Raw genomic sequence first — 24,111 nt, forward strand, 5'->3', positions numbered from 1 at the left:
AAAGCAGGCTACAAATTTGATGTATTGGTTTAAATAATCAATTCCACAGGCTGATATTATTAGGTTTGTGACAACATAAATCATATATCTGAACATGGAGCTCAAATAGGAAATGGACCAAATGTGTTGTGTGATCAGCAGTAAAATCATCTGCAGCCAGGTTTAGGAAATCAAGAAGTGTCTAAATTACCCAGAGAACTGCAGTGCTCTAAATTAAAAATAAATAAAAATATATACTAATTACTGTGAAAGATATATACAGAGAAGCTGTTTAAGTATTTATGACATTTGCAAATATTAATAATCACCTTGGTTCCTGAATAATTTCCTTCTGTTCTGGCCTCAACACCTATAGGACCCAGGACAGGTGGGATGTGGCAGGCAGGTAAGACGCTGAGATGGTGTGCTGCTTCTGTTGTTTACGGTTCCTAAGGTTTCAATGCCATCCTAGTGAGATTTCTGGTTGTCAGTGGGGACATTGCATTTCCTCATGGAGTCTTTGAGCACTGTGGCAATAGAGCTAATGTTGATAGCCAGTGAGAACCGTCCATCTTACAGCGATTGCACCCTGGAACAGGGTGGTACAGTAGCATCGTGGTTAGTGTAACACTACACAGGACCAGAGTCCTGGGTTCAATTCTGCCACTGCCTGTAAGGAGTTTGTACTTTCTCCCCATGACCCCATGGATTTCCTCCAGGTGCTCTGGTTCCCTCCAACTTTCCAAAAGGTGTACGGGTTAGTAGGTTATTTGGTCACATGGGTGTAATTATGTGGGCCAGAAAGATCTGTTACTATACTGTACTTCTAAATAAATAAGTGAACATCTGTGGCTCTGCTAAAGGAAGTTTGCAGTTTAGCTATGGAGTCAGAGGCCAAGCCATCAGTAATTTGCTGAAATACAAGTGATGCTTGGTGATTGTTGGCAATGGTACTATGCTTGAGCTGGCAGGAACAAAAATAAGTACTGCTTGTCCTGTAGTGTGAATAGTTTGGCTGGAGAACATTACTTGTTTAATTGCCAGTGACAAAAGTATAATTGATAATATTTTACCATTATGCTTGCATTTCCAGGCTTCATTTATCTGCTACAATACATTCCTTTGTCAAAATGTCCAAAAGATGATGTAATAGTTATTAAAATTAATTTTATATCTGACATCTGTAGACCTACTAATTTATTTCTAGAAATAAATTAATCAGGTTTACTCTGCATACCTGTGTTAGACATTTTCCAGAGTTGGCCTTTCTTTCAAGTAGACTGGTTGTCATGTTTCAGGATTAATTCTAGTAACTAAAAGCAGCAGTCCTTTAAAGCACTTTGTTATAATTTTAGCCTTTTCATTACTTGCTGAAAGTGGAAAGACTGTAAAAGCAAGAACAGAAATGTGCCAAAATGCAAATTTCTACAAGTATGTAAATGACTGGAGTGATATTTGAAATGTACAAAGCTTTGATTTAATTGCAATGATGTGGATTGTGCTTGCAAGGCTGGCAATTGCTTGTTTCTAATTTCCCTTGCCATCTTCTTGAGTCCCTCTAGTAATTCTGTTGATGGTTCTCCCATCGTATCATTGGGGTTGAGAATGCCATCATTGTGTTAAAGGATTAAGGACTGTTTTTCCCTGTCCGTCACTTCAAGGCAGCATCATAATTCAAGGATAATAGCAAACGACTGTTAGTAATGCCACCCAGGATATATAAATATACTTTAACATGGAAAAAATTACATTTACATTTTATTTTTGAATCCATTCAGTTTAAACAGGTTACAGTTAGCTATGTCCTCAAATCTCTTGCAAATAAGATAAGTGAATAACACAATTTATTTTTTCCATGATAATGTTTATCAATTAAAATAATTTGGAGAAACCATGATAAATCCATGATCTAAAAACTTTATAACAAATATATTAATACATATGAACCAAGCAAAATTAAGTATCAGTATCACACACATGGAATTCCTCAGCCAGGATCCATTGCTAATACAGTTGGAAGGGAACATCTATATCAGGGGCTCTCAACCTTTTATCAATGCTATGGCCCCATAACATTAACCGAGCAGTCCATGGACGCCAGGTTGGGAACCCCTGACACTTTAAGTTGAATTGATATAAATTGAACCATTTAAACATTTACACAAAACTTTCAGATTGTGTACCATACAAATTAATTACCAATTGGAACAGTTTGCTAATAAAAAAAAATACAACCAGTGTAAATGAGTTCTTCTGTCAATATCCTAGTTAATGCATTCAACCATATTAGGAGTTAAGTGCCCCAAATTATAATGTATTTACAGATTTTATGTCTTTATAGTTATTGTCTGACTAGAAACAGAAAATAATAGATGAGTAACAAATATTTCCAATAATGTTAATATAATTTTCCCCTTTCAGATATAGCTCTACATCTCTGCATGAAATCCTCAAATCAATTTGTGACTGTTAAATCCCCTCAGAAGTTAACAGTTACTAAATTAAATCATAGAATAACCTGTTTAGCTTATTAAACCTTTTTCCTATTTTTACAACTTTATAGACAAGAGAATAAATTGGCATTGGTCTATTGTGTAATTAATATATTCATATTTCAACATTTATAAATAAAATGTAAAAAAATGGTATTTCAATCTAATTCCTCCTAGCCTTCCATTCAATAGTCTTAAAATTTGTCAATTCTTTAAAAATGAACTGTAAGTCAGTGCATATTTTATCATCTGTACCTCCACTGTAGTGCTGGAATTATGATTGAAACAAATAAGGATCACACCCATTATCACTCCATTGAGTTGGCGAGAATGTATTGTTGGCTCCATACCAAATTCAAGGCAATGTGAATCCAAACTTAAAAAGTGGCCTGAAATACATTTAAACCAATGCATATGAAAGAAAATCACTTGAAATCAATCCAATATATAGCAGCACCACCTTTTAACTCTGAAATGTAACTCCTAAGGACACTATCATGTGCCTAGGTTAGAGATTTCATTGTGATACACATTTGGTATGGAATTTGTATCAGTAAGCTTGCTATGGAGAGAAATTGAAGAAAAACCCTTTCCACATGTGCTCTTTAAAATGCTTGAAATAGGTAATAGGGTTGCACAAATTTAATCTGTTCTTTCTCCCCTCTATTGTTCTATTTGGGAGACACAGAGCTCAGGCAGAGGCATGTCACATAGACACTGGACCATCTACTCACCAACTATGAAGCACTCATTTATTTATTCTCCCCAGATTATAACATTCACTTACACAAAGGGACAGGTTACTATGAAAAATTAATCTGCACATATTTGTGATGTGCGAGGAAACATGAAGAAACCCTCCTGGTTACAAGGAGAATGTGTCAGTTTCACACAGACAATACTGGACGTCAGGATTGTACCCAGAACACTGGAACTGTGGTACTGAGTATTCAACAAAAAAAAACTTCAGTGTGCACTCTATGGGAATTAAAGGCATTTCCAATGGCTGGCAAAAATACCATGAAATCCCACTGTACTGTCCTATATCCTAAGTATCTCTGGTAAAACCTATTTACATCATCCCACTCCCTTCAACTTAGAATTATACAATAACTTCAAATAAATCATTATTGTAGATTAAACTGAAGCACTGCATAACTTCAAACAACAGGAAGCATGCAACCAAGGAGTGAATATCAAAGAGGGAAATAATTCAAAGGCTATCAAAATAGAGAATGATTTAGTAACTTAAGTATCTATATTATTTGTGTACTTTTAATCACAAAGGTGTTGCATTTTAATTTTTGAGGGGAAGGATATAAAGACTACTTCAGCTAAGTAGTTTTAAGGCTCAATCAGGCCATTCGCCCATCTATCAAGGCGTTATGAACATTTATAGAAATGAAAGTAAACAAACCAATACAAAATGTTTTCAATACTTCAGCACCCGGCATAACATTCCGTTTTTAAAACAACTTAAGTCTGCAAATAATTGCAGCAAGCACTTAGAACATAAGAATAAAATTAAAATACATTTCAACCTTTCTTCACATCAAATACAGCAAAAGAACTATAACTGGAGATCGTATGAAAACTAAGGTTCAGGAGTTACAAAGATAAACTCTGGATTGTGTTCTTGATAGTTATGTGCAAAATATTGTGAAGCAAATTCCTTATGCACATCTGGTGTGAATGACATCTTCCTGCCAATTGCAGCTAATACAATATTCATCTTTGGATGTACAGGAAGGCCACAACTCTGAACAGTGCAGGAAAGCGACAGATGGAAGAGCCAACACTCCTCTCAGTAATAAAAGGAAACGCACATGGTCACTCAGTAGAAGGCTTTACTTCCTCAGCACTATCCCCAAAAGGCCTGAAATGCAAACAAACACATCAGTTATCAACATGCAAACTGACTGACTGACCAACCAATCTGCCCAGCTGATACCTTGAAAAGATCTTTACACTGATGGTAAAAAAACTATACTTTTCGTCAAAAATTAAGCAACTCAGAAATACCTGATCTAACAAAGGGTGCAGGGGTTGTTTTGTGAGCTGAGAACCAGCACTATTAGAGTTAGAAATTCCTCAAACATAAGCAACTGAATTGTGCTCTGAAGCAGTAGTTCTCAAAAATGCTCTGGGAGGTATACACTGCACTACATCAACAATACACTACAATAGAACTCCAATAATCTATTGAGCTTTTAAGAAATCCTGAAATTTCAAGATTTGGTTCACACTGTTTATGTTCCATGCTTCTTTTAAATTCCCCTGGTTCACTAGAAAATTTAATATACTGGTCTGTGTTGGATAACTAGGAACATTCATATAATCTGGAGAATCAGAACTTTACTGTATTTCCTTTTCATATGTAGCTATCATGAGAAATAAGATACAATGTAAAAATGAAATGTACAAATACAATTTGAAATAAAATGAGATGAAGAATCAGAAATCAGGGGTAAACTATTCTTATTCATAGATTGTCTTTTAGACTGAAAAGTTAAGTCTGTCCAGTCAATCCAGACACACAAAGAACTACTTGGCAAAAAAGATGTGCTCTTTTTAAAGGCTGTAAGATTGCTGGGACTGGAAACGTATGGGGATGGAGTACAGGCTAACGCAGCACAGGAATGGAGGGGTGGACTGAAGGACAGTATACTGAGTGACATGAACCACCACAGCAAGGCAAGCATGGTACTGGAGAGGACAAAAAGAGGAGGAAGTAAAGAGAATAAAGAGTTTGATTCCAGCGATCTGCAATGTATTGAATATTCCTATGTAATTTTACTTAACTCATTGAAACACGGGAGTATATTTCTTCCCCTTACATTATTGCAGTCAAGTCTTAGTCCAGGTTAATACGTCAAACCACAGGCTATTCTGGATCATCCTCATATCAGCTAATTATGATTATGACAGCAAGTCACAAAATCATGTTAGGCACACTTGGAGAGTAGAGCTGCAGTGTTCAAGAGCAGATTTTTAATCAGGGAGTAGGTTATCAATAGAAAAATATTTTTAGCTGAATTCAAATTTTCTGAACTGTTTTAACCCAAGCTTCTGCACAAACATCGATTAAGAAAGAATAGTTTCTGTAGCAACAACAATATAACAACCCGGAGAATTATCAGAATCATCTTTGACAGAGTTGTGCCGATTTTCAACATTTGAGATATAATTCACTAAACAGCCCTGATAAGACATCATTTATTTCACACAACACACATAAAAATTGCTGGTGAACGCAGCAGGCCAGGCAGCATCTGTAGGAAGAGGTACAGTCGACATTTTGGGCCAAGACCCTTCGTCAGGACTAACTGAAGGAAGAGTTAGTAAGAGATTTGAAAGTGGGAGGGGGAGGGGGAGATCCAAAATGATAGGAGAAGACAGGAGGGGGAGGGATGGAGCCAAGAGGTGGACAGGTGATAGGCAAAAGGGATATGAGAGGATCATGGGACATGAGGCCTAGGGAGAAAGAAATGGGGGAGGGGGGAAAAAGCCCAGAGGTTGGGCAAGGGGTATAGTCAGAGGGACAGAGGGGAAAAAGGAGAGAGAGAGAGAGAAAAAGAAAGTGTGTATATAAATAAATAAATAATGGATGGGGTACGAGGGGGAGGTGGGGCATTAGCAGAAGTTTGAGAAGTCAATGTTCATGCCATCAGGTTGGAGGCTATCCAGACGGAATACAAGGTGTTGTTCCTCCAACCTGAGTGTGGCTTCATCTTTACAGTAGAGGAGGCTGTGGATAGACATATCAGAATGGGAATAGGACGTGGAATTAAAATGTGTGGCCACTGGGAGTTCCTGCTTTCTCTGGTGGCCAGAGCGTAGGTGTTCAGCGAAACGGTCTCCCAGTCTATGTCGGGTCTCGCCAATATATAGAAGGCTGCATTGAGAGCACTGGACGCAGTATATCACCCCAGCCGACTCACAGGTGAAGTGTTGCCTCACCTGGAAGGACTGTCTGGGGCCCTGAATGGTAGTGAGGGAGGAAGTGTAAGGGCATGTGTAGCACTTGTTCCACTTACACGGATAAGTGCCAGGAGGGAGATCAGTGGGGAGGGATGGGGGGGACGAATGGACAAGGGAGTTGTGTAGGGAGCGATCCCTGCGGAATGCAGAGAGAGGGAGGGAGGGAAAGATGTGCTTAGTGGTGGGATCCCGTTGGAGGTGGCGGAAGTTACGGAGAATAATATGTTGGACCCGGAGGCTGGTGGGGTGATAGGTGAGGTCCAGGGGAACCCTATTCCTAGTGGGGTGGTGGGAGGATGGAGTGAGAGCAGATGTACGTGAAATGGGGGAGATGCGTTTAAGAGCAGAGTTGATAGTGGAGGAAGGGAAGCCCCTTTCTTTAAAAAAAGGACATCTCCTTCGTCCTGGAATTAAAAGCCTCATCCTGAGAGCAGATGCGGCGGAGACGGAGGAATTGTGAGAAGGGGATGGCATTCTTGCAAGAGACAGGGTGAGAAGAGGAATAGTCCAGATAGCTGTGAGAGTCAGTAGGCTTATAGTAGACATCAGTAGATAAGCTGTCTCCAGAGATAGAGACAGAAAGGTCTAGAAAGGGGAGGGAGGTGTCGAAAATGGACCAGGTAAACTTGAGGGCAGGGTGAAAGTTGGAGGCAAAGTTAATAAAGTCAACGAGCTCAGCATGCGTGCAGGAAGCAGGGCCAATGCAGTTGTCGATGTAGCAAAAGAAAAGTGCCATGTGCCCATGGCTACACCTTTAGTTTGGAGGAGCCAAAGGAGAAATTATTAAGAGTAAGGACTAATTCCACTAGATGGAGCAGAGTGGTGGTAGAGGGGAACTGATTAGGTCTGGAATCTAAAAAGAAGTGGAGAGCTTTGAGACCTTCCTGATGGGGGATGGAAGTATATAGGGACTGGACATCCATGGTGAAAATAAAGCGGTGGGGGCCAAGGAGCTTAAAATCATCGTAAAGTTTCAAAGCGTGGGAAGTGTCACAAACATAGGTAGGAAGGAATTGAACAAGGGGGGACAAAACAGTGTCCTGGTATGCAGAAATGAGTTTGGTGGGGTAGGAGCAAACTGAGACACTGAGTCTACCTGGACAGGCAGGTTTGTGGCTCTTGGGTCGGAGGTGGAAATGGGAAGTGTGGGGTGTGGGAACTACAAGGTTGGTAGCAGTGGATGGGAGACACACAGCATTTCCCTTTCATTCTAATATATGGTTATATATATTTTACCATTTAAAGCGCCCATTAATCACCAATTAAAGCGTTGAGGAAGATTGAGACGTCGAGGTGAATGAGAGTTCAGTGCCGACTGCCTTCGTTTTGATCCCTGCCAGAGAAGGAGCCTGTGAATGGCCTATCACTGTGGCAGGTGGCTAGGCCTCTCGTGTAGTGCCCCTCTCTTTTGATGAATGTCAGTGATATTGTAGGATAGTATCATGATTCCGCATTTATGGATTGGATTATTGTTTATGGCCTGTGAAATTTTCAGACTTACGGTTTTATATATTACATTTTTTTAAAAATCGCCTATTCCTTTTCCATTTTGCTGTGCGAGGGGAGGTGATTTGCAGTTTGATGTTCTGCTGGTTTTTTTTTAAATACAGAGGAGGGGTTACATTTGGGGGTCGATGACTGTGTTCTGTTCTGTGCGGGGGAGGAGGGTTTTGCAGGTTTATAATTGGGATGCCATTCTTTTTTGTGGGGAGGGGGTTGGTTTGATGTTTCTCTCTGAATGACTTTCATGTTCTTTCATTGCTTCTTGGCTATCTAGAGAAGAGGAATTTCAGAGTTGTGTATGGATACATGCTTTGATAATAAGTGAATCGTTGAACCTTTGGTCCACGCAGGACCCAAGAAAAGAAATTATGGATCTTCTGGAAAATTAATCAGTCAATGCACCTCATATTGAAATCAATTAAACTTCTGAGACACAATATACATATCAAGGATTAAATAGAAACCATCTTCAATGAAATTCTTATATTGTCTTAAATTCTAAACTTGTTTGAAGAAGTTGTGGGGATATTTTGATACCCACAGCTTATAAGGATCCATTAAGGCCTAATGAGCCAGTAGGAACTTACCGATGTATTTGCAATGGCCAAGGAGTCTGGGAAGGAGTCGGTAAGGCAGTTGACGGACTCATCAACATAGCACTGTATATGTTGGAGGCAACTACTAGGATGCACAAGAGTATAGGTCCAATGATTGCACCTTCTAGGCCGAGGTAGTAAGCTCCCCCTGCTACTGCCAAACCAGTGAGATATGGGTGACCACCCCTGTGGAAACAAATAACAAAGATAACATTTTAAGAGTTCAAACTGCATTTCTTTTTAGTTTTTACTTCTCCTCTCCCACCTTCCCAAGTGTATCCAGTAATTTTGAGGGGAGGGGCAGAGTGAGATGCCAGTGAACTTCAAAGAACAGAGGAATAAACTAGGTGAGCCAGATACCAGACCATAAGTATTTCTAAAACAAAAATGGATGGCAAATTATCTGTGACACTTAAGCAGTATGTGACTTTCTTATTCTTTTAACCAAAATCACATCTGCTTTATAAGACCATAAGACCACAAGACATGAATTTTGAAACTCATTTGCCAACTGAATACACATACAGCAAATTTATTCATGGTTTGCTCTTTTGCTATTTGTAATATTTTCTTTAATTTGTGTCTTCAAATTTAGAAATTATATTGAAAAGAAAGAGACCCTGGACAAACTGGATTTAACTGGAAGTAAACAATGTGTGGTAACCACAAACTCCAGTGAAATTGTTGGAGATCAGAAGAATGCAAGTTTGTAAAATAAAACAGCACTATAATACGCTGTTGGAGAATCCAAATCACAAAGATCATTTGAATCAATCCTTCAAGTGAATATTGCTATTACTCAAAGATTTAGATAAAGAGGAAAATTAGGCATTGATAATACAACACTAGCACAGTACGGCAGAAAGGCATTGAAAACATGCTATTGTTTAGCATAAATGTTTTCTGTTGTCAGTAGAGTTGCCACAAGGATGATTTTACTGTTCATATTTGTACGTAACTCATAAACTTTATTCAGTCTAGCTAATTACGAATATGTAACACTCTGGTTTCGTTGGCCACGTAAGTCTGGGGAAGACACCCTCCGGCCCTGCCAAACGTGGGAGATTGACGCTGTGTGATTTGTTATCCTGTTACAAATCAGTACCATGAAATAACAGACAGTACACCACATACAATTAAAAGATTTAGCTTTATAATTCTTAATTTGACTAAAGGGTTAGTAAGGAAAAAGCAAAAAAAGAAGAGGGCCCATTTTAATGAAACAGTCTAATGTGCACAAGTTGGAACAAGTCTGAGCCCTGCGTGAGCATCTTTGGAAGTGCATAACGCATTTGGGAAAATGCAATCAGGCAAGGTGATAAAACAATAAATGGGAGAATACTGAGAAGTATGAAGGAAAAGGTTAAAAGGATTCTCTCCTTTATTGGTGGAGTCTCCTAATAAAAAACAAAGGGAAGTTGTGCTTGAGTTTCATACATGAACTACTGGGCCACAGCATGAGTACTGTATTGTTTGGACATTATAGAAAGGACGTGACGCTCTGGAGAGAATGTAGGCAAAAGTTAAGGATTTTGCTAGCACTGGAAAAAAATTAGTTCTGAGAAAATACTAGAAAAAGTTAGTGTTGTTTTATTTGGAACAGAGGGTATTGAGAAAATACAACTATAAATTTTGAAAGGCCTAGATGAAGTACATAGGTACCAATTTCCCTGAGCTGAGGTGAGAGGATCAAAAATTAGATGGCATAACTTTTAAGTAACTGGTAGAAAATGAGAGCAGGTGCACAGGGAAGATAGGAGTCTGCAACTTCAATGCATGTAGGGCAGTGGGTCAAAAATCCCAATTATATTTTCACAAATTCTTAAATTGAAGATTACCTTTACTTGCCACATATACATCGAAACATGCAGCGAAATGCATCTTTTGAATCAGACCAACATAGTCTGCACATGTGCCGGGCAGACTTGCTTCCAGCGGCAGAGTAGCATGCCCACAACCTAGTAACACTAACACACATGTCTTTGGAATGTTGGTAGAAACCCACATGGTCATGGGGAGAACATACTAATTCCTTATAGATAGTGGTAGGAATTGAACCCTGATCTTACAACTGGCACTATAAAGCATTATGATAACCTCTACATGACTGCGCCACCTATGGTACAAAAGACCCAAGACATGCAGTGCCATGAACCTAGCACTGTCAAATGGGATTAAGCTGAGTAACCCTCTTCTAATCTGCAGCAACACGATGGGGAAATTTTGTGTCACGGATTTTCAATCCGACCTAGTATACCACCTATATGACAATGCTTAATATTAGATAAAACATTTTATCAAGTGGGTTATGTCTGTTTACCTACGTTCTATCTTTCGTTTTGAAAGACGCTCTACAGAACCAAGTACTATAATAATAACAACAGTATTGCATAAATCAACTTCAAAGCCAAATCATTTTTGTATGTGTGTTACAGCTACAAAACTGGAAATTATGCATTTAACACTCACCCAGAAATATCAGAATAAATAGCTGTATCCACAAAATAGGTTGGTAGCAAATGGCAAACGAGAAGGAGGATAGCCATAAGGTTCTCTCCTTGTGTCAACCAGAGGTCTATCACTGCAGGCATTGCAGCCCAATAAGTTCCTAGAAATGGGACTGCTCCAAGAGTAGCTGCTAGAGCTATTAATAAGAAAAAAAAGTTTATCCACAAGGTGTCCAAATGCAAAATAAGATCCATATCCTGAGGTTAGTTTTCGTAAATGATTACTACAATCAAAATGTTACAGATGTTTAAAATCCAAAATAAAAACAGACATAGGAATTCAGATAGCCTGCCTCAGAGTAGTGAAGAAAATAAATGTTTCAAACTGACTATTTTTCATCAGCAAAGGAAAAGAAATTGAAGTAAAGGAAATAAAGTTGGAGGAAAGAATAAAGGAAATAGTCTGTGAAAGGACCGTGGGAAGCTTTAAATGAAAACTGAATTATTGGTTTAAAGGAAAAAGCATAGTGAAGGAACAATTTAATTAAAAAAGAGATGTAAAAGACAAATAAAACATTACCCAAAATAGTTAAATCTGATGATGATCGTGAAAGGATATAGTAGTGTTGAGTTGAAGTGTAAAGTTCATTCAGAGTTCTGGGTAGTGGAAAATGAGGTAAAAAGATGAGCTGAATTCCTACATCTCCATGAGAAGGAGTTGGGAGGGGAAGGGGAGAGGCTGTTGTCTGTGAATGATCCCATAAAATGCTGTAAGGGAAGAGATGATGTCCAGTGTAGTGGCATCAGATTTCATTTCTGGCACCTTAAATAGGATGAAATACAGAAGTTGGAAGGCAAGGGTATGTAAATCTAAGAGGGAGGCATAGACACAAGTCTAATAGCATAAGGAATAGGAATGAGAAGGTGAAGGGTAGAAAGAACAACAATCTTATATTTTTTTGTCAATCGTTTGCTCTCAAAATCATAACCGTCAAGAAAAAGTTAAAAGATGCTTTGAGGGTTGAGATACTTTTCTAGGTCACTAACCTTTTAATTATTTTACATCACAATGTAATTTCAAAACCAAATATCAGACTAAAACATATAGCTACAGTACACCCTTTTTTCCAACACAGATAATCCAAGAAACTCCTGCATAACATGTTTATCGAATGGAAATTCACTCTTACAAAATTATATGACTAAGTAAGTAAGTAAAGCATGTTTATCTTTTTCAACTTGTAATTCTTGACACATGCAGTGATGCAGCTTTGTGATATGAAAAATTGCGAAACAAACTATTCTGTAGGAAAGCAACACTCCCCCTCCACTCAACACTGGAATGTAGGTGCTGCCTGTATGATGTATCAAAGGTGTTTCCATTCTGGTAATAGTTCTAAAGTTAAACACTTTTTAATTTAGGGTGGGCCATAGGTTGCCAATGGACAGAGATCAATTTCATTTTCCTAAGATCTCAATCTGGTATTTTTAACAGACAGATTTCAAAGTCAATTGATATTTTTAACAAAAACTAGAAATTAGTTGCATGGTTTTTATACTATTTTCTAAATGCATCAATTTTTAGTTTTGTTTTTATGTTAGAATAAATGTTGCATGCAACACAGGTGACACTCTTACATTTAAGTCTACGTTTGTTGAATGTGCTTTACCATTCCTTGTTCCAGTTCTCATTTTCGAGCTGTTAATTCTTGAGTAATTATTTATGAATGTTTATACAAGCATGGCAAAATATTACAGCTGAACTACAACTATAACTGATAAATTGTTTACAAAACTGTATTTTAGAAAAAGGCAAACCAATGAGTATACCTGATGGAATGAAGACGATATTGATTCCAAATACAGTATGAGTCAACCAGGTGTAAAGCCCATAGAAAGCGGCCATCTTGAGGGAAGCATCAAACACACCGCTGCAGAGGATACAAAATCATAAATTTGGTTTATTTGTATTTGGCATTTATATATTCAGAAAGTCTAATGAAGAAAATGACTAATGATGTAATACATGAAGCTGTGATAATAAACTGAAGAAATTAAATTTAGTAGCTTCCAAAACACTATAATGGCAAACTAGTTAATATCTTCCCAGTTAACGTAGAATGGTGCCAGAGCCAAAATGGTTCTGTCATCACACAGTACACAGTCAATCCTGTCAGGTAATTTTGACACATTCCTGAAGCATGCTTGTTTTTTAAATCTCTCCTTGTAAAAGGCACCAGGTATCCAATTACTTGCAAGTTTTCAAATTTCATTCTGATGCACCTATCATAGTTTAGTCTATCATAGTTGGATATGCTTAATCTGAAGTTTCCATTATGTGGTATAAGATGGCCATCTTCGAGACCTAAAACAGTTCAATTTACTTGCTTGTTGACAGCAAACTTTCCAAAGTTTCGAGTGCCTTCATTTTGTAGCACTACTATCATGAAATTACTTTATTTAAATGAATTGGCAGAATCCCATTTTTCTTCTAGGAACAGAAGTGGTAATATTCTTTTCAAAACATTTAAAAATGAAAATCGTAAACATATACCTTCAAACAAAAGGGCAGATTAAAAAAAGTGAATGCATTTTACAGATAATGTACACGTTTGTAAAAATTCCAACTGAACCCAATAAACAATAATAACAGCAAGAGAAGTCAAAGGAGAGAAAAAGATAAAGGAGATTGAAAATGAAATTATACATTTAACAAGAAACTAACAAATAAAAATGGATTGTTTCAAAAGAAATGATAGAGAGTTAACAGAAAATTGGAAAAGAATGTACGGAAGAGAAGTTAAGGTATGTTCTAAGCACAGTAATTCAGGTCAAACTGATTCACATCAAATCTTAGAAGAAATGCCACTTAATGAGAGCTATAAAAGAGATATCCACAAATTCAAACTCAAAACGGCACCACACAACAAAGTAGTTCAATGAAATAAAATAAAAATGTAACAAATTTCTTGGAAAATTCTGGTTGTGTATTTCAGAAGAGCTTATGATGAAATTGAAAGAAGTGAGGGTATCAAGTAGAATTTTGAAGGTATGTAATAAAGTAAAAAAATGTTCTTATCACTAAGGAGGCAGATTACAATGATAAGAATTTGGACAAAGAATAATGGCCCATTTTTACTTTTTTGTAAATAACATTGGTAAGATAGGAAATGCATCACTGCGGTTAATAACAGTGGTACAGAGCACTCAACATTTGAAAATAAGACAAAAGGTTGTCAAAATTGTAAATTCTTTGCTGCATATGATATTAAAATACTTGAGTGCAGAATATTTATAATATCCCACATGTGATGCTAAAAGCCCAAGATAAAGGTATGAACTACCCTTCAGTATCAAATATACTAAAGCATTTAAAATGGTGACAACCATTTATCTATCCTAATCTTAAAACTGATGTGGCCTCTGCTTCCATAATTGACTCAGAAATTATTTACATACTTTCTCACAACCCTCACATCCATTGCTCATAGCCGAGCTATTTCAGTGCAATTACACCACCTGATAATATCCCAAATTTCCCTGCAATACCACGTGCACAAATCTAACCTAGTTAATCACAATTCCATCTGCTTCCTTTCAATATTATTCAACTAGGTGATGGATGGAATTATCAACAATACAATTAAGGAGCAGCCTACTTACCCGAGACTACCATGGAGCACTGGCTTAATTACTCTCCATCCCCAGAACTCCTCCTCCAGTAATGGATGCTTTTTCTTTCCTATGTTATTGACACTGACATAAGTTACAATTTCCAGCGGATCTCTTTTTCCCCCCAAGCTCCAATCAATCATAATGGCAGCATATTAGATATATTTATCATTAGATAAAAGACCATCTATCTTTGTAACTAAGCTTCCACTATCATTGATTTCTGGCAAATGATTAATCATCAATAGAAATCATTTCCTTTGTGTTACTGGGGATTATTCACTACATCTGTTATGAATCACTGTCCTAGATACCTTATCAGTTGATCAATCTTACTGTTTCACAAGCTCAGGAAATTATGCTACTGCCTACTTGCAAGTTGCAAGCACTCCTCACAGAAACTTCCTTAAGAAGCAGTGATGTCTGCCACTACCCTTGAAGTGAAATTTCCAGAATTCCCACAATAAAGAATTTCTACAAAGTACAGATGCTTTGCTGCAATAAACATACCATGACTCCAATAACTTCAGAAACAAATTCATGCAAAATCTTTGCATTTACTCATTTGTCCTTCCATTTCGCATACTGTTCATTAACATTGATTACCTAAGTTCTACCTAAATTTATTTACCAAGCTATTTAGTCTCGGCTTGTCACTGCACTAAACTTCTGATCAAGCTAAACATATTTCACTCACCAGAAGAGTCCACTATAAACACATATTTACAAGATTCTCTGAATGCTCTTCTCAGGATTTCACTCAGAATTTCTAGTTTCATTAATTCAAATGTATAATCAGTCCTTTATGGTCAACCTAATGAATTTTGCAGTTAAATTACCAGAAATACATAACCATTACCATTCCTCTTCAAGACACACCCTTCTACTTGCCCTGTTACCAAAAGTCTACTAAATGCCTCTTTCTATCATTGTACAGTAATATATGTTCTTAAGAAGCTTACATACATTTGTCTATGCTACAAAGTTAATGTTACCCTGAAAGAGAAGGCTCTCAATACTTACCTTAAAATAGATCCCTGCCTTGTAATATTTTTTAAATACATGTCATGGCCAAATTTTGAAGAGCTCACTAACCATATATGGGAATTGTCAGCTCCAAAGGTTTAAGTGCTATTCAGGGCACTCCTGATGGGCAGGAGTATTGACCACCAGGTGTTCAAGGAGCCACATAATACCTCACTTATGAGCATAAGAAGTAGGAGCTGCAGAAGACGATATACAGTGGCATACAAAAGTTTGGGCACCCCTGGTTAAAATTTCTGATACTGTGAATAGTTAAGTATCTGAGAAGAGAAGATGGCGGCGCGACGCAGCGCGCAGCGGCCACTCCAGAATGAATATCTGTTATCTGTCAAGTAGGATGCTGTGCACAATCTTGATTTGATGGAGACTGACGTGAGAAGCACGGAGGAACATCTGGAGAAACTTCTGAAATGTCTGTTTCACTGCTGATGCTACTGTGAGATCCAGAATCTCCGGAGGGGAAGGCCCCGAATTCTCGGCTTTGCCTGTTACTTGGCGGCCGGGACTGGAGTCGAAGCACTCAGCAGAGATGGTGCTCAGTGTCGGAGGCTCGACGTTTTCCGACGTTCTCAGAGTCAGCTGTGGTCGGGTGCTTCATTGGCAAGTTTGCGGCACTGGAGGTTCATAGCAGGGAGAGTTTTTCTTCCTTCTACCGTCTGTGTGAGATGTTGGGGCTATCGGGACTTTGAGACTTTTTTTTACCGTGCCCATGGTCTGCTCTTCATCAAATTACGGTACTGCTCTGCACTGTTGTAACTATATGTTATAATTATGTGTTTTTGTCAGTTTTAGTCTTGGTCTGTCTTGTGTTTCTGTGATATCATGCTGGAGGAATATTGTATCATTTCTTAATGCATGCATTACTAAATGACAATAAACGAGGACTGAGTGTCCTCATAATCTAATAATCTAAGTAGAAGATGAACTGATCTCCATAAAGTTAAAGATGAAACATTCTTTTCAACATTTTAAGATTAGTGTATTATTTTTGTTATGTACAATTTTAGAGTGGCAAATAAAGGAGCACCATGCAAAAGTTTGGGCACCCCAAGAGATTTGAGCCCTCAGATAACTTTTACCAAGGTCTCAGACCTTATTTAGCTTGTTAGGACTATGGCTTGTTCATAATCATTGTTAGGGAAGGCCAAGTGATGCAAATTTCAAAACTTTATAAATACCTTGATTCCTCAAACCTTGTCCCAAAAATCAGCAGCCATGGGCTCCTCTAAGCAGCTGCCTAGCACTCTAAAAATTAAAATAAATAATGCCCACAAAGCAGGAGAAGGCTATAAGATAGCAAAGCTTTTTCAGATAGCCGTTTCCTCACTTCGTAATGTAATTAAGAAATGGCAGTTAATAGGAACGGTGGAGGTCAAATTGAGGTCTGGAAGACCAAGAAAACTTTCTGAGAGAACTGCTCATAGGATTGCTAGAAAGGCAAATCAAAACCCCCGTCTGACTGCAAAAGACCTTCAGGAAGATTTAGCAGACTCTGGAGTGGTGGTGCACTGTTCTACTGTGCAGCGACACCTACACAAACATGACCTTCATGGAAGAGTCATCAGAAGAAAACCTTTCCTGCATCCTCACCACAAAATTCAGTGTCAGAAGGTTGCAAAGGAACATCTAAATAAGCCTGATGCATTTTGGAGACAAGTCCTGTGGACTGATGCAGTTAAAATAGAACTTTTTGGCTGCAATGAGCAAAGGTATGTTTGGAGAAGAAAGGGTGCAGAATTTCATGAAAAGAACACCTCTCCAACTGTTAAGCATGGGGGTGGATCGATCATGCTTTGGGCTTGTGTTGCAGCCAGTGGCACGGGGAACATTTCACTGGCAGAGGGAAGAATGAATTCAATTAAATACCAGCAAATTCTGGAAGGAAACATCAAACTGTCTGTAAAAAAGCCGAAGATAAAAAGAGGATGACTTCTACAACAGGATAATGATCCTAAACACACCTCAAATTCCGCAATGGACTACCTCAAGAGGCGCAAACTGAAGGTTTTGCCATGGCCCTCACAGTCCCCCGACCTAAATATCATCAAAAATTTGTGGATAGACCTCAAAACAGCAGTGCATGCAAGACGGCCCAAGAATCTCACAGAACTAGAAGCCTTTTGCAAGGAAGAATGGGTGAAAGTCCCCCAAACAAGAATTGAAAGACTCTTAGCTGGCTACAGAAAGCGTTTACAAGCTGTGATACTTGCCAAAGGGGGTGTTACTAAGTACTAACCATGCAGGTACCCAAACTTTTGCTTCAGGCCCTATTCCTTTTCTGTTATTTTGAAACTGTAAAAGATGGAAATAAAAAAGTAATCTTGCTTAAAATATTAAAGAAATGTGTCATCTTTAACTTTATGCCATTTGGAAATCAGGTCATCTTTTACTCGCTTAGCTATTCACAGTAACAGAAGTTTTGACCGGGGTGCCCAAACCTTTGCACGCCACTGTACCCCTTAAACACACTCCACCTTTCAGTAAGATCTTGACTAATCTGATCTTGGCCTCATCCAATTTTTTTGCCTAATCCCCATAACCCTTGACTCTCCTGCAGTGTAAAAGTCTACCCGTACTTGGATAATTCTCATAATTCAGCTTCCATGGATCTGTGAGGTGGTAATTTCCTTATTATCTCCATTTTAAATGGACCACACACAAAAAAAAGAAAATGCTTAAAAATAGCAAGTTAGGCATCACCTTCGAAAAGTGAAAAGTCAACATTTTGGGTCTGCTATCCTAAACAGAATTCAATTTCAATCTCAAATGGTCAACCCCTTATTTGTAAACTACTGTAAATGGCCCCAGATCTAGAAACCATAGAAAAACTACAGCACAGAAACAGGCCTTTTGGCCCTTCTTGGCTGTGCCGAACCATTTTCTGCCTAGTCCCACTGACCTGCACACGGACCATATCACTCCATACACCTCCCATCCATGTATCTGTCCAATTTATTCTTAAATGTTAAAAAAGAACCCGCATTTACCACCTCGTCTGGCAGCTCATTCCATACTCCCACCACTCTCTGTGTGAAGAAGCCCCCCCCTAATGTTCCCTTTAAACTTCTCCCCCCTCACCCTTAACCCATGTCCTCTGGTTTTTTTCTCCCTTTGCCTCAGTGGAAAAAACCTGCTGGCATTCACTCTATCTATACCCATCATAATTTTATATACCTCTATCAAATCTCCCCTCATTCTTCTACGCTCCAGGGAATAAAGTCCTAACCTATTCAACCTTTCTCTGTAACTGAGTTTCTCAAGTCCCGGCAACATCCTTGTAAACCTTCTCTGCACTCTTTCAACCTTATTTATATCCTTCCTGTAATTTGGTGACCAAAACTGAACACAATACTCCAGATTCAGCCTCACCAATGCCTTATACAACCTCATCATAACATTCCAGCTCTTACACTCAATACTTTGATTAATAAAGGCCAATGTACCAAAAGCTCTCTTTACGACCCTATCTACCTGTGACGCCACTTTTAGGGAATTTTGTATCTGTATTCCCAGATCCCTCTGTTCTACTGCACTCTTCAGTGCCTTACCATTAACCCTGTATGTTCTACCTTGGTTTGTCCTTCCAACGTGCAATACCTCACACTTGTCTGTATTAAACTCCATCTGCCATTTTCCAGCCCATTTTTCCAGCTGGTCCAAGTCCCTCTGCAGGCTCTGAAAACCTTCCTCATTGTCTACTACACCTCCAATCTTTGTAACATCAGCAAATTTGCTGATCCAATTTACCACATTATCATCCAGATCATTGATATAGATGACAAATAACAATGGACCCAGCACTGATCCCTGTGGCACACCACTAGTCACAGGCCTCCACTCGGAGAAGCAATTCTCTACTACCACTCTTTGGCTTCTTCCATTGAGCCAATGTCTAATCCAATTTACCATCTCTCCATGTATACCTAGTGACTGAATTTTCCTAACTAACCTCCCATGCGAGACCTTGTCAAAGGCCTTACTGAAGTCCATGTAGACAATATCCACTGCCTTCCCTTCATCCACTTTCCTGGTAACCTCCTCGAAAAGCTCCAATAGATTGGTCAAACATGACCTACCATGCACAAAGCCATGTTGACTCTCCCTAATAAGTCCCTGTCTATCCAAATGCTTGTAGATTCTGTCTCTTAGTACTCCCTCCAATAACTTACCTACTACCGACGTTAAACTTACCGGCCTATAATTTCCCAGATTACTTTTCGATCCTTTTTTAAACAACGGAACAACATGAGCCACTCTCCAAACCTCCGGCACCTCACCTGTAGACAGTGACATTTTAAATATTTCTGCCAGGGCCCCTGCAATTTCAACACTAGTCTCCTTCAAGGTCTGAGGGAACACCCTGTCCAGCCCCGGGGATTTATCCACTTTAATTTTCCTCGAGACAGCAAGCACCTCCTCCTTTTCAATCTGTACAGTTTCCATGATCTCACTACTTGTTTCCCTTAATTCCATAGACTTCATGCCAGTTTCCTTGGTAAATACAGACGCATAAAACCTATTTAAGATCTCCCCCATTTCCTTTGGTTCCGCACATAGCCGACCACTCTGATCTTCAAGAGGACCAATTATATCCCTTACAATCCTTTTGCTCTTAATATACCTGTAAAAGCTCTTTGGATTATCCTTCACTTTGACCGCCAAGGCAACCTCATGTCTTCTTTTAGCCCTCCTGATTTCTCTCTTAAGTATTTTCTTGCACTTCTTATACTCCTCAAGCACCTTATTTACTCCCTGTTTCCTATACATGTCATACAACTCCCTCTTCTTCTTTATCAGAGTTGCAATATCTCTTGAGATCCAAGGTTCCTTATTCCTATTCACTTTGCCTTTAATCCTGACAGGAACATACAAACTCTGCACTCTCAAAATTTCTCCTTTGAAGGCTTCCCACCTACCGATCACATCTTTGCCAGAGAACAACCTGTCCCAATCCACGCTTTTTAGATCCTTTCTCATTTCTTCAAATTTGGCCTTCTTCCAGTTCAGAACCTCAACCCTAGGACCAGATCTATCCTTGTCCATGATCAAGTTGAAACTGATGGTGTTATGATCACTGGAACCAAAGTGCTCCCCTACACAGACTTCTGTCATTTGTCCCAACTCGTTTCCTAACAGGAGATCCAATATTGCATCCCCTCTAGTTGGTCCCTCAATATATTGATTTAGAAAACTTTCCTAGTAACCTTTCTAGATACCCTTTTAAGAGATATCTTCTCCCCAGTTAACTCCACTAAGAATCTTGTTCCACTAAGAATGCCACTACACCAACAATGATCCAATGTTCAATACAAGACATTCCCCTTTCATCTCACTGATGAATGCTCTCCTGATTTCCACACAAGTATATCACTTCTTTAAAAAGGAGACGAAAATTGTACACATTAGCCGAGGTACAATCTCACCAAAACCCTCAAATCTAAGATCATGTACTGTACTCAACCACTGGCAATGAAGGGAAACATTCCACTTGTCTTTCTCCTTTACTCCCTGTATGCCCATGACTGTGTCACCACCCACAGCTCTAATCTACTAATTAATTTTGCTGATGATACTACGTTGATTGGCCTAATCTCAAACAATAACGAGGTGACCTACAGGGAAGAAGTAATCTCTCTGACACAGTGGTGTCAAGTAAACCTCTCCCTCAACGTCGCCAAAAAGGAGCTAGTTGTGGGTAACTCCTATTGACATCAATGGATCTGGGGTTGAGAGGGTAAACAGCTTGGCAAGTTCCTTGGCATCCACATCACCGAGGACCTCATGTGGTCTGTACACACCAGCTGTGTAGTGAAAAAGGCACAACAGTGCCTCTTTCACCTCAGACATTTGAGGAAGTTTGGTATGGGCCCCTAAATCCTAAAAACTTTCTACAGGGGCACAATTGAGAGCATCCTGACTGGCTGCATCACTGTCTAATATGGGAACTGTACCTGCCTTAATCACAAGACTCTGAAGAGTGTGGTGTGGACAGCCCAGCACATCTGTAGTTGTGAACTTCCCATGATTCAGGCCACTTACAAGGACAGGTATGAAAAAAGGGCCCAAAGGATCATTGGGGACCCGAGTCACCCCAATCATGGTCTATTCCAGCTGCTATCATCCGGGAAATGGTACTGCAGCATAAAAGCCAGGACCAACAGGCTCTGGGACAGCTTCTTCCACCAGGCCATCAGACTGATTAACTCACGCTGAGTTGAGTGTATTGCTATGTTACATTAACTGTTCTATTTATTATAAATTACTATGATTCCACATTGCACATTTAGATAGAGATGCAACGTAAAGATTTGTACTCCTCATGTATGTGAAGGATGTAAGAAATAAAGTCTATTCAATTTAATTAACTTCATGTTAACTTTTGTCTTTCATTTTGGAGGCCACCTAGGTATTTTCTTACAGCAATGTGAATAATATTTTGCTTTTCTGTTTTTATCATCCACATTTCACTTTCATCTGCCAAATATTTTCCTACTCTTACCTATTTTATTCTGAAAGTGCTTTGTACCCTCTTCACAATTTCCTTTCTTACACTTGTATCCTTAGCAAATTTGGTCACTTTATCAAAGCCCGATTTTATAATAAAACCAGTTAAAACATTCCAATGGTCAGAATCTGAATCTGATTCTGATAAAACCAATTAAAACATTCCAAAGGTCACTTGATGAGCTAACATTTGGATCTAAACTTTATATCACAAGACTAGAAACTCATCTGTAATTTATTACCCCAAGCTCTAAGGCTTTAACCATAGAAAATATAATTGAAGTGGGATTAGAGATTGAGAAAATGGGATTGTTTGCCAAGCAAAAAACAGGACTGCATGTCTATATTAACATGCAAGATATATAATGTTTGATGACTCTGGTATTTCTGAATTTACAATTAAAATGTTAACTTCATAACTTTAATAACAGTCAAATGGAATATGGAGTCAATTAAGAGAACAATCATTTTTGAGAAAAACTGACATATGGTGATGCGATGAAAATGCTTCATCAAAAGTGCTTTTAAATTAAAAAAATAGATTTTAACAATGGTTCTCAAAACACTGAGCAATGAGCATTTATCTATCTCCACAAGCTGCAGTCATACCAATGTGCATGCACTCACATGAAAGTATCACACACACCAAGCTGCACGGAGGCTCTCACAACATGCAACTTGGTAGTGTGCAATGCCTCCACCAGAGCTGAGCAGGCAGAATGAGAACTCTAGATAAAGAATGAGAGCTTGATTTATTCAACCCAGGATACAAAACTGCATGCTAATTAACAGGGAAGGTTAAGTCAAATGAAACCACATGCTCATGCAGTGTATTTAATTATTGACATTGGTTCTATTACTAAAGACATTTCAAAGCATATAGCTACATCTCTCACAATGTCACAGAAAATGCTAAGCTGCAGTTAAGCAAATTACTTGAACATAAAGAGACCTAGCAACATTTAAATACTGTTAAGCAATTGTGGTTGTTTGTTAAACCAAGGACAAGAGAAAACAAATTAAGTATTGAATGATACTGAACAGGACAGTTAGTTTGATAGTCAGAAGAATTGTCATCTGACTAATTAAGCTTTTAAAAGCATGAAATTGATAATTGGGCTTCCTACCGTATAGCTTCTTCAACAGATTGCCCCACAATGTTGGAAGAAGGGCCTGGCTGGGAAAGTGGTGTCAGGCCAATCACCCACTTCACTGGTTTGTAGCATTCATCATTTGAACTTAACAGATAGAATAGTGTGGTCAAGAAAATGACCTGTATGATAGGGAGTTGGGGGGCAGGGAAGGGCAAGGGAGGAGAAAAGAGTATCAGAACTGAACCACAATTTGATGCATTAAATAAAACAATCACTAAGTTACATCAGAATCAAAACTGTGAATAAGCCTGCCAAAATAAGGCAGTACAATCGCAAACTGGATATTATACAAATTAATCTTTACACATTTTGGGTAACATTACTACCCCAGTTATTAGCTGAAAGAGGAATGAACATTCTAGGATTTAAATCCAATGGATTCATCTTATTAGTTTTAGTCCGAAGTATTGCAATGGAACAACTCAGTTAATACATTTTTCGTAAGCTTACATTGAAATGTAGAAAAGAGGGTCGGGGAAGCGGGGGGTTGCAGTGGTGATAGCGGTGAGCGTTCAGCCACAAAATAATGTTTAAAAATATTTTACAGCCGGCTGTCACACCTCAGGCTTCAGTGCTTGTCAAACCCAAAGAAAGCTTTCTTCTTGTCATTCAAGAACTATTTGAACTCTTTTTTAAAATTTGAAACCTTTAAATTAGTGGAAACTATTTGACACAAAAACATTAAAGCAAACTCAAATGAAAACAATTTCAAAATATTAGCATTTAACCCTCCACTTAA

At 38.5% G+C, this 24,111-nt stretch overlaps 1 protein-coding gene across 2 annotated transcripts in view; it reads right to left on the bottom strand.

Moving 5' to 3' along the window:
- Window positions 1-1,740: 1,740 nt before the first annotated feature.
- The window catches only part of tmem245 (transmembrane protein 245), a 125,538-nt gene continuing 103,167 nt past the window's right edge, over window positions 1,741-24,111 (bottom strand). For both annotated transcript variants that reach the window (XM_063043912.1, XM_063043911.1), the window contains 5 exons: window positions 23,346-23,491; window positions 12,829-12,929; window positions 11,021-11,195; window positions 8,543-8,737; window positions 1,741-4,347 (listed from right to left, as the gene is read on the bottom strand). In XM_063043912.1, coding sequence (XP_062899982.1) covers window positions 4,302-4,347; window positions 8,543-8,737; window positions 11,021-11,195; window positions 12,829-12,929; window positions 23,346-23,491 — 663 coding nt within the window. In that variant the 3' untranslated portion in view covers window positions 1,741-4,301. The remainder of the gene's footprint in view (window positions 4,348-8,542; window positions 8,738-11,020; window positions 11,196-12,828; window positions 12,930-23,345; window positions 23,492-24,111) is intronic.

Source organism: Mobula hypostoma, chromosome 3 (genome assembly GCF_963921235.1).
Source record: "Mobula hypostoma chromosome 3, sMobHyp1.1, whole genome shotgun sequence".
Classification (NCBI taxonomy): Eukaryota; Metazoa; Chordata; class Chondrichthyes; order Myliobatiformes; family Myliobatidae; genus Mobula; species Mobula hypostoma.